Source organism: Bombus bifarius, unplaced genomic scaffold (genome assembly GCF_011952205.1).
Source record: "Bombus bifarius isolate JDL3187 unplaced genomic scaffold, Bbif_JDL3187 scf7180000007970, whole genome shotgun sequence".
In the NCBI taxonomy this organism is placed as follows: domain Eukaryota; kingdom Metazoa; phylum Arthropoda; class Insecta; order Hymenoptera; family Apidae; genus Bombus; species Bombus bifarius.
The window spans coordinates 1,181,624-1,196,635 of record NW_022884356.1 but is presented as its reverse complement, the minus strand read 5'-3'; the positions used below and the strand labels follow the sequence as shown (position 1 = coordinate 1,196,635).

The 15,012-nt window shown below is 39.7% G+C and overlaps 1 protein-coding gene across 1 annotated transcript in view; it reads left to right on the top strand.

Moving 5' to 3' along the window:
• The window catches only part of LOC117211453, a 135,543-nt gene that overhangs the window by 28,226 nt on the left and 92,305 nt on the right, over window positions 1-15,012 (top strand). Inside the window, exons 5-9 of the mRNA XM_033455349.1 lie at window positions 3,306-3,363; window positions 5,646-5,718; window positions 8,161-8,246; window positions 10,173-10,314; window positions 13,142-13,332. Of these exons, the coding sequence (XP_033311240.1) occupies window positions 3,306-3,363; window positions 5,646-5,718; window positions 8,161-8,246; window positions 10,173-10,314; window positions 13,142-13,332 (550 nt within the window). The remainder of the gene's footprint in view (window positions 1-3,305; window positions 3,364-5,645; window positions 5,719-8,160; window positions 8,247-10,172; window positions 10,315-13,141; window positions 13,333-15,012) is intronic.

The following is a 15,012-nucleotide window of genomic DNA, read 5'->3' as shown; positions in this document are numbered from 1 at the left end:
ATAATAGTAAGGTTATGTGCACACTTCTAACTCCAATTATATATATGATTATAAAGCAGCATTTGCGATTATTTTCTAAGCTGTGTTTATAATAATATTCGAAGATTTGTTCTCATTTTCTTTTTATTGATGTTCTAATAAAATCGTTCAATGGGGCACTTTTTCTTTCAAAGTATCTTCTATTTATCGATTATGCCCTAACTGTCAATTTTCATACAATTTTTACAATTGTCACAGGAGAAACCGTGGTCAAAGTGTTAAATGCTAAAGAGAATCAAATCGACGAACAAGAACACAAGACTAGGAAGAATTACGTTTTCAAACGTTCGAAGAACGAGCTGTTGTTTTCGCGTATTATCAACACCATTGATTTAACGACGATATAACAACACAGATGGTACATATTACATATATATATAGATATAGTTATGGCCCAGCCTTGTTCGTACATTCCCAACGCGTAGAATGAAACACATTGGACTCGTATTATACGAAATTAAATTTGCTGATAAACGAATAAATAAAGTTTAAAGTCGAGTAATAAATCTAATTAATTCAATAATTAGAATAAAATTTATTAAACATTTTGGCGAATTAAGTGGAACTAAATGACTAAGGATTTTTACAGGAAAATTAATAGCTGTATAAATAACAAATTTCAATCATATAGAAAATGCTATTGATAGATTAAATAATAAATGTCCAGTTGAATATTTATAATATAGTATTGAATAATTTATAATGTAAATTATAATTCCTAAAAATATATAAATATTTGAAATATATTTATTTATTACAATTATCTTAAATTCATTAAATAAATAATTTAAAAATTACTATAATTCGTGATGGAATTAATCAATATAAATTAGGAAATATAACGATAGGTATTAATATAAAAATTCAATTTCATTGAATGTTATTATTAATTCACTTACCTTCCACGTCGACTTACTTTTTATTCAGGAAGCTTAACGATATTTATTTTACTATATAAGCGAAGTAAAAATGATGTCATAAAAAATGACTATTACAATTCTGCGAAAATCGAATTTTTCTCTCGCTGCTGAGAACGCTCGTTTCTACCATTGAAATTATTAATAACGTCATTTCTAAATTACTCGTACCGTTATTCGACTTACTAATGCGATTAAAGAAGTAACGTATCAAACACGTTGATCAAATCATCTCGTTATCGCCGGAGAGATTAACGCGGTATTTCATTTGCGCGCGTCGTTTGATCCGCGTCGTTCCACATTATTCGGTAATTTCGTGCGAAATATTCGACAGGCTACGTCCAACTGATTAATTTGCCGATGATTTATTACACGTTAATGGATTCATTGGCATTGGCGTAAAGCGCCTAGAAGCCGGCTCTGCCGCTTCATTTTTACCGCCGATGCCAATGTGCGACTCCAAATATAAACCTCTTGGTTGGTAAGCTCGCGGTGCCATCCATTCTCAGCCCTGGACCGAGCGTTTATTTTCTATGGTTGGGCGACACGTGCGGCTCGGCACACGTCGCTTTTCCTTTCCGTCTGTCCGGTCGCGTGCTGCAGTTCCATCCGATTTCGCGATAACAAATTTCCGGTATTCGAAGAGAAGAAGCCGGTGCCGATGTTGGAAAATTACGGTGACACTGAAATATCGAGCGATCTCGCGCAAGTACAGAGATCTCGGGAAATTGTCTCGCTGTGGGAAAAATTTCGTGATCTCGGTAAATTCGTCAATGGCGAGCAATTTCGAAAACGTCGGAGATTTCGTAAAGTTTCGCTGACTTTGCCGGTGTGCGGAGAAAATTTCGACAAATTCGCCGATTTCCGTATACTCGGAAGTTTAGGAATTCGAGGAGATTCGCAGTGTTGGCGAGGTTCTGCGCTTCTGTAAAAACGTGGCGACTTTCGAGGAACTCGACAGAGACATGGAAAAGACGATTTCGTAGAATTTCAAGCTCTCGTGGTATCCTGTGTTTTCGTGCAGATACAACGACCGTAGAAAAATTCGCCAATCCAGCAACATTTGGCGATTGCGAGCAGACCTCGTAAAATGCCGCGCCTTCGTACAAATTCGAAGATAAAAATGTGAAAATTCGCCAAGCGAATTTCCAGAGTCTGGAGAAATTCCAGAGTTTGCTATAGACGATCCTGAAACTTTGTTCGCGTTTTGACGTCACCGAAAATCCTTCTATTCGAAGCTGGAGAAATATGAGCACATCCACTGCAAGTAGCTTCGATTCCTCCAGAGTAGACCCTTGAGGAACATGTCCAAGTTCTTCCGCAGGATGCTCCTGTGCGGATGCTCGTCTCGTTCGGGAGCCGATGGACAAACGTTCATCGTCGACGAATCCATAGTCGACGATGTACCCAAGTCCATCGAGTTCGCGACGAGCGACGAACAACCGGAGGACGTCGCGACGCACTTTGACCTGTCTACCATCAAGTTCATAGACGACGAGGAGACAGACGACGACGTGGATTTTGAAAATGGTATTTGCGTGGTTCGCGAACATAGGAATTCGTTGGTTTAGTTTTGCAATGGTTGTTAATCTTTAAGGACTATGGTTAATGAAATTTCAGCCTCGAGGGAAAATTTTATTTTAATATTTCTCGTGTTTTTATACCGTTTTAATATTATTTCGATATTATCGCGACGTTATTGTGACGATGCCATTAGTAATAAACAGACTGTGCATGTTTACGCAAATTCATATTCTTATGATCGCGACAAACGACATGGAACCTAAGCAAACGTTTCTTTACAAATTACGCTGTTACAAATTATATTAGATATTATACTTTGGATGTTTTATATATTTTCGCGTATCGGATGCATCCTCGGATTGTTCATAAACAAACTGTGTATGTTTATGCAAATTCGTATTTCTCTGTTAGTGTAATACTGCGAAGAATATTATACGCGTTATATGCGCGCTTGCACTTGCATATTTTCTATTGGGTTGGCAACTAAGTGATTGCGGGTTTTGTCAGTACCACCTAATGACAAAATCCGCAATCTCTTAGTTGCCAACCCAATATAAATATACGAACATCCGCGGTTCGAGCAATGAAACGTTTCGTCGTTTTTGTTCCATTTGATCGATTTCTAAAAGAAAAATATACCATACGCTGTATCTGTGTTGTTTTCTCCGTGTCTCCGATTTGTTGCGACAATTAATCGTCGTCCGATAAACGATGCGCAATTCGGTTCAGCTGAATCGCGCGTTTATTGTTCGTGTGTTTATTTGAAAGTAGAATTGGACGAAAGGAAGGAAGATGGACTAATTGCTTTGAAATTGTTGACAGTAGTGCCGGACGAGTTCAGCTCTGGTCTGGTGCAAGAAGCTTGGGTCATCGCCATCGAAAGGTAATTAATTACTTTGTTACTTGCTATTGGGTTGGCAACTAAGCGATTCGTGACCTAATGTCATTAGGTGGTAATGACAAAATCCGCAATCACTTAGTTGCCAACATTCGTTCAGAGAACGAAGCGACTAAGAGAAATTTGCCAAGGAAAGGTGGTGCTGTAATTACTTTGCTACTTGGTATAGGGTTGGCAGCTAAGTGATTACGGTCATTACCACCTAATGATAAAATCCGCAAACACTTAGTTGCCAGTATTAGTTCACAGTATGAAACAACTAAGAGAAATTTACTAACAGAAGATGGTGCTATATTACTTTGCTACTTATTATTGGGTTGGCAACTAAGTGATTGCGGATTTTGTCAAAACCATCTAATGACAAAATCCGCAATCACTTAGTTGCCAACATTCGTTCAGAGAACGAAGCGACTAAGAGAAATTTGCCAAGGAAAGGTGGTGCTGTAATTACTTTGCTACTTGGTATTGGATTGGCAACTAAGTGATTGCGGATTTTGTCAAAACCATCTAATGACAAAATCCGCGATCACTTAGTTGCCAACATTAGTTGAGAGAACGAAGCGACTAAGAGAAATTTGCCAAGGAAAGGTGTTGCTATATTACTTTGCTACAATTACTTTGCTACTTGGTATTGGGTTGGCAGCTAAGTGATTGCGGTCATTACCACCAATGATAAAATCCGCAATCACTTAGTTGCCAGTATTAGTTCACAGTATGAAACAACTAAGAGAAATTTACTAACGGAAGGTGGTGCTATATTACTTTGCTACTTATTATTGGGTTGGCAACTAAGTGATTGCGCATTTTATCAATACCATCTAATAGATAAAATCCGCAATCACTTAGTTGCCAGCATTAGTTCAAAGAACGAAGCGACTAAGAAAAACGGAAGGTAGTGCTATATTACTTTGCTATAATTACTTTGCTACTTGGTATCGGGTTGGCAACTAAGTGGTTGCGGATTTTATCAATACCATCTAATGACAAAATCCGCAATCACTTAGTTGCCAACATTAGTTCAAAGAACGAAGCGACTAAAAGAAATTTGCTAAAGGAAGGTGGTGCTATATTAATTTGCTATAACTACTTTGCTACTTGGTATTGGGTTGGCAGCTAAGTGATTGCGGTCATTACCACCAATGATAAAATCCGCAATCACTTAGTTGCCAGTATTAGTTCACAGTATGAAACAACTAAGAGAAATTTACTAACGGAAGGTGGTGCTATATTACTTTGCTACTTATTATTGGGTTGGCAACTAAGTGATTGCGGATTTTATCAATACCATCTAATAGATAAAATCCGCGATCACTTAGTTGCCAGCATTAGTTCAAAGAACGAAGCGACTAAGAGAAACGGAAGGTAGTGCTATATTACTTTGCTACAATTACTTTGCTACTTGCTATCGGGTTGGCAACTAAGTGGTTGCGGATTTTATCAATACCATCTAATGACAAAATCCGCAATCACTTAGTTGCCAACATTAGTTCAGAGAATGAAGCGACTAAAAGAAATTTGCCAAGGGAAGATGTTGCTATATTACTTTGCTACAATTACTTTGCTACTTGGTATCGGATTGGCAACTAAGTGATTGCGGTCATTACCACCTAATGACAAAATCCGCAATCACTTAGTTGCCAGCATTAGTTCAAAGAACGAAGGGACTAAGAGAAATTTGCCAAGGAGAGGTGTTGCTATAATTACTTTGCTATAATTACTTTGCTACTTGGTATCGGGTTGGCAACTAAGTGGTTGCGGATTTTATCAATACCATCTAATGACAAAATCCGCAATCACTTAGTTGCCAGCATTAGTTCAAAGAACGAAGGGACTAAGAGAAATTTGCCAAGGGAAGGTGGTGCTATATCATCGATTAGTCGATGCTTCTTTTTTCAATCACAACTTCATTTACATATCGATGAAATTCTCCATGAAGCTTCATTCAGCTTGGAAGAACTAGCTTGTGTGGATCACCGCGCCATTTTCTTCTCCGCCAATGTAATTCCCAACTGAATACCTTTAACGCTAATCTTTGACTTAACGTTCGAGTTTAAAATACTCTTCTGCATCGTCGTACAACGACGCGCGTTTAACGTTCATTGTTTGAAGAGCGGAATGTTGGCGTTACTCCTAACCGAAGTTCAGTGGCACTTCCTGCAACCTTCTAATTTTAGGCTATTCATCTGCGATGTGTTCTTTAATGTTCGTGCTCTTACGAAGATGACGTATTCGATGACGATAATGGAACGTGCATGATTTTGTTGCAGGCGTGCGAAGGAACGATTCAAGCGGCTCACGTCTCACTGGAGGTTCCAGCCGTGCGATATTCTGGACAAAGAGGTACAGCAACTTGTCTCATTTTAACGTATTAATAGAACTTTGAGTGCGGATGAGTTCACGGTGGTATCGTAGCTTGGTCGGTGGTGCTTCTTCCGGATGTGATTGACGCAACGTTGGCCGTCGTCGACGTTCGACCACGTTCCGCTCACACCGTTCAGCCACGACACTTTGGCTCCGCGGTAGATGCGCTAGCTCTTAAATTAAACTCCACGTCGATCTCTAGATCTTCCAGGACGTAGATGAGCGGCGAAAAGTTTGGAACCAGCGTGAGCTCGCACAGAGACTACAAGTTCCAATAAGAAGACAGACTGAAAAGAGCGAAGGATGAACGCGATTATGAATGCAGAATAAGCAGTTTATTCAGAAGAGTAGACTGTGGACTTTATTTTAGCGCGCAAAAACTCATTACACAACATCCGTCTAACGTAAGAAGATATTCGTAGCAAAGCGTCTCGATTAGCTTGTAATGTTCTTCTTTAATTACGTTTGCGGAAATGCGACAAGTCTGATGTATATCTAGATACATCCACGTAGACACAGATGTACAGATAGATAGAATTAATGATATTCATCGTTACACGCAAGGAAATTAGGAAAATCTGTCTATACATATATTTCATTCTCATAATTATAATAGGAACATAAACGCGCTCAAATACCCGCAGTCTGCGTCTAACATTATATTTGTAAATGCGAATGTTCGAATATTTTCGTCAGCCACGTTTCGAGAGATCGCGAAGCCCAGCGACGAGTTAATTCGTCCATCCTGGTTAACGGATTAATCATCTTCTCTCTCTCTCTCTTTCTCTTCTGCTTGCCGCAATAAAACCAAAAGAAATAGGTCGAAAGATAATGGGGGGTTGGGTTGGAGAAGCGATCGCGTGGATAAATGGTTAATCGATGGCGGCTCGATTAGAGCCAATTCCTGTGCCCATGCACGATGAGCATCGCCGAGATAAAGTGGCCGATCGCCTGGTTGTCTCCATTGTATTCAAACAATTAGTTCCTATTCCATTCGCGTGTTCCTTTGGCATCTATCGGACATTCTAATCAGGGACGTATTCGCCAACCAACGACGTTCACTATGATTTAAATAATCCATTGAAATAACTCTGAAACGAACGGGCCGATTGACAGGGAAAATCGTGACGGCGGTTGCTCGTAATATGCGGAATGCAAAAGTAAACGAGCGCAGTGAGCGGTGGCCACGCGATCATGCGCGTCCTTGGTTCGATGCAGCTCGTGTATGTACGTTGCTGTACCCGCGCGTGTTCCACAGGTTGCGACCCCGAAACCGTTGTCACAGTTTTCCTTCTTTTTCCCTCGTTTCTAAATTATCTGCACAGGCTGACGAAACTATTCGAATACTCGCGGAGAGACCTTGTGTGCGAATGTAACGCTTTCGAATGAAATTCTTTGATTCGTTTGACGCCCCTGGTCCTTGTCTCGGGCAAGCAAAAAGTTTCTTTTGTTTCATAAGTGAAATAATATTATAGATGCGCAACATTTTTTATTTTCTGTTATTTTATGGATTGTCCTATGAATCCATTTTGTAGAAACAGAATAAAATGGGTCGTAGGTAATTCAATGAAATAACGAGAAAACACGTTGCGCATCTACCGCTTTCTTTGTAAAACGAAAGGAATAATAAGAATAATTAAGTTAGGATCCCTTGGTATAAATGAGTGGTATAAAAGAGTAATAATTGCAGGTGGATGAAAATGTGACTCTGGTTCGATGTTGGGACGTTTATGCGTTTGTAGCCGCGACCAAAGGCTCTTACCGCCTTGTTCAAGCCAGAACAGCGACTATCTGCAACTTTCGCTTAAATCAAGTCATTACTGTCGGTTGGCAGAAGAGTTAGCTGTTCATCTTTATGCATATTAAACGAGAAGACCGTGTCTGCATCGAAACTGAAGATACACGCGATAGTTGATATCTCGGATGGTATATTAAACGGATGTCGAGGTTGTCGAATACTAAAACTCGTTTCTCTCAAAACCACCGTTTCACCAGATTACGCTTATTTGAATTAACACGACGGTACATAGATTTTATCTAAGCTCGTCGCGCGATACGTCAAGTCGTGTAGAATATTAAAAGCGATGTTCTTATAGACACAATATCCCTATATTTAACTGACGTTTATAAACATTGGTAAAAAAATTCAAAATTGCACCAACGTCCTACAAAATGCTCCACTTGTACATTTGTACAAAATCTGCTCATCGAATGGATTGTTTCTGGTTCCAATAAAAGCGTGACGAGAGAGAGAAAGAGTGAGAGAGTGAGAGAGAGAGAGAGAGAGAGAATTGGGGGAGTAGAGGAAAATGAATGCATCGATAGGGAAGCGTCGTTGGGAATTCTTTTGTTTTCGCGAGGAACAGCGGTCGTCCGGTAGAGGCAAACCAGCTGATTGTTCGATGTTTGCTGTGTGTGCAGATCAACGAGGCAGTCGCGTCCACGAGCGGGGACAGCGCGAGCAAAAATGTGACGGGCAACCAAATTACCGTGACGCTTGTCGACAAGTAAGTGGCATTTCATTCTTGCCGTTTCTCTTCCATCCGTTATTCCATCGTTAATCGTTTCCATTCTTTGTTCCCAGTTTCTATCGTTCTCCCTGCCTCTTCTAACGTCCTCGTCGTTTTTTCTTTCTCTTTCTTGCACGCCTGGATTTCACGAGCATCTAAAACATCGTACAGCGTAGACAATCGAGACGTAACAGCGTACAACGGCGTTTTTATTCGGGACGGAAGCTTAACGGTTTCGATCGGACGAGAAATCGACGAGGTCGACAGTCGGCGGACGCACGGTCGAGTGTTAAACCTGAAAGTTTGCCAAAAATACTAATTTTCCAGCTTGTTCGACTCGTTTAGCGCGGATGATGTTATCCTGATTGTTTCCGGAGATGGCTGGCGCTATCGACCTTCTCAACGCGTTAAGAAGAACATAATTTCACTTGGCCCGCGCAAGATTTTCGCTTGGCCGTGTAACTTTCGACGAACGACCGCGCAACTTCGTCCAGTCAACGCGTCAGTCTGTGATTTCTGTGAACGCGTATTCGGCCGTTTAACGAACGAACGATATCGACGTTCCGACGAACTCAGTGAAGAACCACGCGCATCGGCGCAGCGATTTTCGCTCAGCGTCCTGCACGAGGTCACAGGTGTGCTGGAAAAATTTCTGACTCTCAACTGGTATCGTTGGATCACCAGGAACCACGACGATCAAGTTATTCCACCTGTTAGCTGTTTCTCACGAGTATACTCGTCGCGAAGAAATGGCGATATTTTGTGTTACGACGAGCCCTGTCGCCGATGAAATTCAAAAACTGAAGCGGTCGTTTCGTCACAATTTAATTCTACGTTGTAACAGTTACACGTACTCTGCGTTTCACGAGTATACTCGTCGTCGCTTACTTTTCGCCACACATTTTAAGTACAGTAAGCTTCTCAAAGTCTCCAAGCAGAAGTTCTCGTTTAATTTTATATCTACTGATCTCTGTCAAATCTCTGTCAGGGAACATAAAACACACGATAAAACTGAACATCCTGAATTTGAGTAATCGAGCACAGGTCGCTGTAGTCATCCGTGATCCAACAATGTACCATTTATCTAAGAATTTGAGAATTGAAATGTAAAATACCCAACTACTTGATCAGGTGTACCGACCTCTTTTCCCTTAGATCGTCAAACAAGGAATTGACAGTAGCTAAAACAATAGCCATAAGCGACTTGCCTTGAACGTGTACCAAATATTTCTTATATTGGGTGGTAACTAAGCGATTGCGGATTTTGTCATTACCACCCAATGGGAAAATCCGCAGTCGCTTAGTTGCCAACTCGGTATAATCAAATATGTACACGTACGAATTTTGATCAGCCTGTGCGTTACGGTTCTCTGGGATATCTCGCTCGTCAGAACGTCAGCTCGTCGGAACACGCGTCCACGTGAATTTTGTATATTGTGCGAGCCGCGATAGATGGAAACACGCTACGGTACAACGTTTAACTTCCGCAAGGTACCGTATCGTATTTGCGCGCTTCTTTCTGCGACCGCATTTGCATCTGTTAATCCGCGCGATTTATCTTCTCTTAATCGCGTTGAATTAAATTCATCGATTCATCGTCACGGTGTTAACGTGTTGGCCGTGTTCGAGTGCTTTGATTTGTTAAACTAACCGAGCAGATGGTCGAAAAAGACGCTCGACTTTTTTATCAGCAGATACGCTCGACCGTGGCGACGTGCAATGTAACGCGAAATGTGAAAACTCGCGGCACACCGCGATGGGAAGTACAATTACAAGCCGGATACGTGAAATTGCGATTGGCGTGATTGATATCCCATTGCGATGCAACCGCGCGTACCATCGCTGTTCTCCTAGCGAGGGGCATTAGTGTGTCGGAAGTTGATTCCTCGCGCGATCTCATGTGCCTTGGTGTTTCTGTCGTAGGGAACAGATCACGAACGTCTTCACTCCTAAGCTAAGCAACGGTACCATACCTAAGGGCATAGTGAAAGAGACGAAAGAAGCGAAGGAAGGGAAGGACGCGGCCGAGAAACAGCAGACCTGTCCAGAAGAAACGAAGCTTTTAGTGAGTGCAATGAAATACGTTCTTTTCTTTCAATTTCTCTGGCAAACAGAAAGATAGGAATGCTTTAGGATAGGAATTTTCTAGACAGAGTTAAGCTAGGGTTTACCAAACGTAATTCTACTTGTAGACGTTCGCTGTTATTCGGAAGAAATCAAACTTTGTAAACGAGAAAAGGTTTCTTCGGCCGATCCTTTCTTACAAGTGGAAAGGGAAAGTTTTTGTAATAGGAAGTTTTTTTTGCCTAGAGTCAAAGTAAACTTGCTAAAGGGATCTACAGATGTACACGGATATCTACAGGTGGATATTCGTGGATATTTAACTCTTATTTGGAAGAAAACAAACTTTTAACGAATGGAACGAGATACGTTCTTCTTTCCAATTTCTACTGGATATAGAAAAATAGACATTTTTTAGAATAGCAAGTTCTTAGATACAGTTAGAATGAATGAGTTATTAAACACGGTTGTACTTGTAGATGTTTATTCCTATTTGGGAGAAACCAATCTTTTGGCGACTGCAACTTCCCTCTCAGTCTCTGCTAGAAATAGAAACAAAAATGTTTTAGCAGAAAAATTTTCTAGGTAGAGTCGAGCCAGGATTACTAGATGCTCTTGCTGGGAAGAAATCAAACTTTCAGCTAGTGGAAGATATATTCCTATTTGGGAGAAACCAAACTTTTGGCGACTGCAACTTCCCTCTCAGTCTCTTCTAAAAGTAGAAACAAAAATGTTTTAGCAGAGAAATTTTCTAGGTAGAGTCGAGCCAAGATTACTAGATGCTCTTGCTGGGAAGAAATCAAACTTTCAGCTAGTGGAAGATATATTCCTATTTGAGAAAAACCAAACTTTTGGCGACTGCAACTTCCCTCTCAGTCTCTTCTAAAAGTAGAAACAAAAATGTTTTAGAAGAGAAATTTTCTAGGTAGAGTCGAGCCAGGATTACTAGATGCTCTTGCTGGGAAGAAATCAAACTTTCAGCTAGTGGAAGATATATTCCTATTTGGGAGAAACCAAACTTTTGGCGACTGCAACTTCCCTCTCAGTCTCTTCTAAAAGTAGAAACAAAAATGTTTTAGCAGAGAAATTTTCTAGGTAGAGTCGAGTCAAGATTACTAGATGCTCTTGCTGGGAAGAAATCAAACTTTCAGCTAGTGGAAGATATATTCCTATTTGAGAGAAACCAAACTTTTGGCGACTGCAACTTCCCTCTCAGTCTCTTCTAAAAGTAGAAACAAAAATGTTTTAGAAGAGAAATTTTCTAGGTAGAGTCGAGCCAAGATTACTAGATGCTCTTGCTGGGAAGAAATCAAACTTTCAGCTAGTGGAAGATATATTCCTATTTGAGAGAAACCAAACTTTTGGCGACAGCAACTTCCCTCTCAGTCTCTTCTAAAAGTAGAAACAAAAATGTTTTAGCAGAGAAATTTTCTAGGTAGAGTCGAGCCAAGATTACTAGATGCTCTTGCTGGGAAGAAATCAAACTTTCAGCTAGTGGAAGATATATTCCTATTTGAGAGAAACCAAACTTTTGGCGACTGCAACTTCCCTCTCAGTCTCTTCTAAAAGTAGAAACAAAAATGTTCTTGAAGAGAAATTTTCTAGGTAGAGTCGAGCCAGGATTACTAGATGCTCTTGCTGGGAAGAAATCAAACTTTCAGCTAGTGGAAGATATATTCCTATTTGGGAGAAACCAAACTTTTGGCGACTGCAACTTCCTTCTCAGTCTCTTGTAGAAGTAAAAACAAAAATGTTCTTGAAGAGAAATTTTCTAGGTAGAGTAGAGCCAGGATTACTAGATGCAGATCTGCTTGTAGATACCGACTCTTGCTGGGAAGAAATCAAAGTCCCAGCGAGTGGAAGATACGCGTTTCTTTTTGAAATAGAAATTTTGTATTAGAATTACATTGACGCAATCTCGCGCATTTACAGAAATTAAAGTTTTAGCGAGTAGGGCAAAATGAAAATTGAAGGAAATATGGTCGCGATTATGAGGAAATAGCAAGTGACGGAGGACAGCTGCGACAGGATCGATGTTTTTAATATTCTTGAAAGTAACTGGTAGTTAGCTTCTATTTTTATAACTCGCGGGTAAAAATGATTTCTCCTTCATGATGCTTATGTAAACACGTCCGTGCGATTGGTTAAGTGTGAGGTAAACATTTCCCGGAATTGTAATTCACCATCCGCCATTCGTTTCTGCATAATTAATCGTGGGCAACGTTGTTGAAGAATTCCGTGAAAATTAACCAAAATATCCTTGTTTCTTTGGTATGGAACGCGAGCTTTCCTGCTCTCCATTCTTATTCAAATTATATATTATTATATGAAATTATATAAATTATGTACAAATTATTGAAATTATTCTAACTATTTCCTTTTACAGGGAATATATCAGGAACTTGATACAACGATGGTTCTATGTGTACGATAAACGTAATTATAATTTTAGTCGCTGGTGACGAGCTAATTGCGATAAAACATGTATCGAAAATTTGGGAAATGCGCATGTGAAAATTGTGACATATAAAATTACAAGGTAACACGGTCGAGCTACCAATAAAATGTTTAAAAATGTTCCATATAACGCATACGGTGTGGACGTTGAAAGTAATACAGTATAGTTGCTCACTTATGTGCCAAAATTCATTTTATGATATATGAAACGTACGGATACAAATGTAAAAAGTAATACAGAGTAGAGTTTCTCGTAATGTTCCCAAGTTTTCCATATAACGCGTACAACGTGGATATAGAAGCTTCGCGTGATAAATGTTTAAACACATCGGCGAGTTATTTCGACATGGTGAGACGATGATTCATATTTTCAGACACCGGTGCAAGGCGGAAGAGTCGGTGAACGACGTGCCAGCAGTCCTTTCCAAAATGGTCAGACAGAAGTCCTGATCGGGGAGCTGGAGGGCGGCCCAAGGTCGCCGAGGGGATCCACGTCTTCGGCGGTGAACGACGCCAATTTCCTCAATACACCGGATGAACGTGACGATCAGAAGCCCATTTACAGGCGAGTACTAAAATTCAGTATCGATCCGTGCATGCTTTTGCTTCTTTTTAAATATATCCTCTGTGCGCCATCCCCCTAGTCGATATATTTTCGTTTATATCGAATCTGTAGCCCGAACGATCGTGTAACGTCAAAGATATTCACGCCTGTCGTACGTTGTTACACAGCTGGTTAGCGAAACATCACATCAAGCAAGATGTTTATACGCTGACTCATTTTTAATAAGTCGTTCCTGCGTAATTAACCGATGCATCGTTAATAACGAATGGACTGCGGATGTTTGTGCTTTTATGAAAAATCGTAAACTGTACAGAATATGCATAATATACAGATATATATATATGATGCTGAGAGTATAATACTTACTTAAAAAATTACTTGAAATTGGTAATTGTTTGCATATGTGAGTATTATTAACTTTTACATTAAAGATCTTCTATCATGTTGGTAAGAGTCATTAATCGTAGAATATAAAAACGGTTCCACTTATAAGATAAAAGATAAGAGATTAAAGATAAGAGTAGCTATCTAAATATGTATTTTAATTGGAAATCAATCTCTGTGTATGTATGATTCCGCTTTTTTAATTATACCCATAATGTAATTAATTATACCCATGTAAATTCGCATGAACATCCGTATTCCAACAGCAAATATCGTAAACCCTGGAAACACCAGAAACGTGGCGTACTTACAAAGCAACACCGTACACGTGTAAAATGAAACATATAGAAGATATGACACTCTAAAGAATATTATATTTTCCTACGAATTATCAGAAGAGAGATCAGTTCCTACGAATAATGGTCCTCTTTCAATTTAAAATTCGAACAAAATGTTAAAACGTTAAGAGCATCTGATGCTATTAACAATGTGTGTGTAGAAGCACGACGAAGGGATCTGTCAGTGTGCAAAACCGAAATCAGTGACCCGGAGATGTCGCGCCAGTCTTCTCCTAAAATGTCTTCGTATCAGCCTTACGCTCCTAGATAGCGTATTCGTTGATGTAGCTATAATTGTATATTCTACGATGTACAATGATTTGAACAGGGTAACATTTACACAGAAATCGGTAATCTCTGCTATGCCAACGATTAGCTACGCTAACAAGCGTTGATGTAACGTCGTAGGCTCTGGTACACTCGAATTCCGACAAATAATAAATTAGTCAGAATATTGAAAACCGAATATGTACAGTTACAGAAATATCTGGTCGCCTGACCAATCTATAGTCGATTTTTATAATTGTTGATATAATTGTTTTGTACTGTTCATGGACTATCGCTCTTATGCAGGTGAACAATATACGTACGTCGTATTTTCTTTTTTATTTATTTATTTACATTTTACAATTTGTCCAGTAGGACATTTGGTGATATAGTAATATAACATGTGGATGACTACCCCCAGTGGGATACCATCTTCGAATTTGATTGATTTATTTTTTTAGTGTGGTGAGTGTTTGTATGTTAGGTTATGTCCTTTGTGAGATCTGTTGGGTGTTTCCTTCTTAGTCTTCTTTTTATACGTACGTCGTATAATCGCGGATGAGGCAACTACGAGCTCGACTAAATTTATGAAGATGCACGATTCACAGTTACTACAATAGCGATTCATGTCTATCTAACAACGTGATACGTACTTAAATGTGCCGTTCGTATTCTGCCAACAACAAGTACA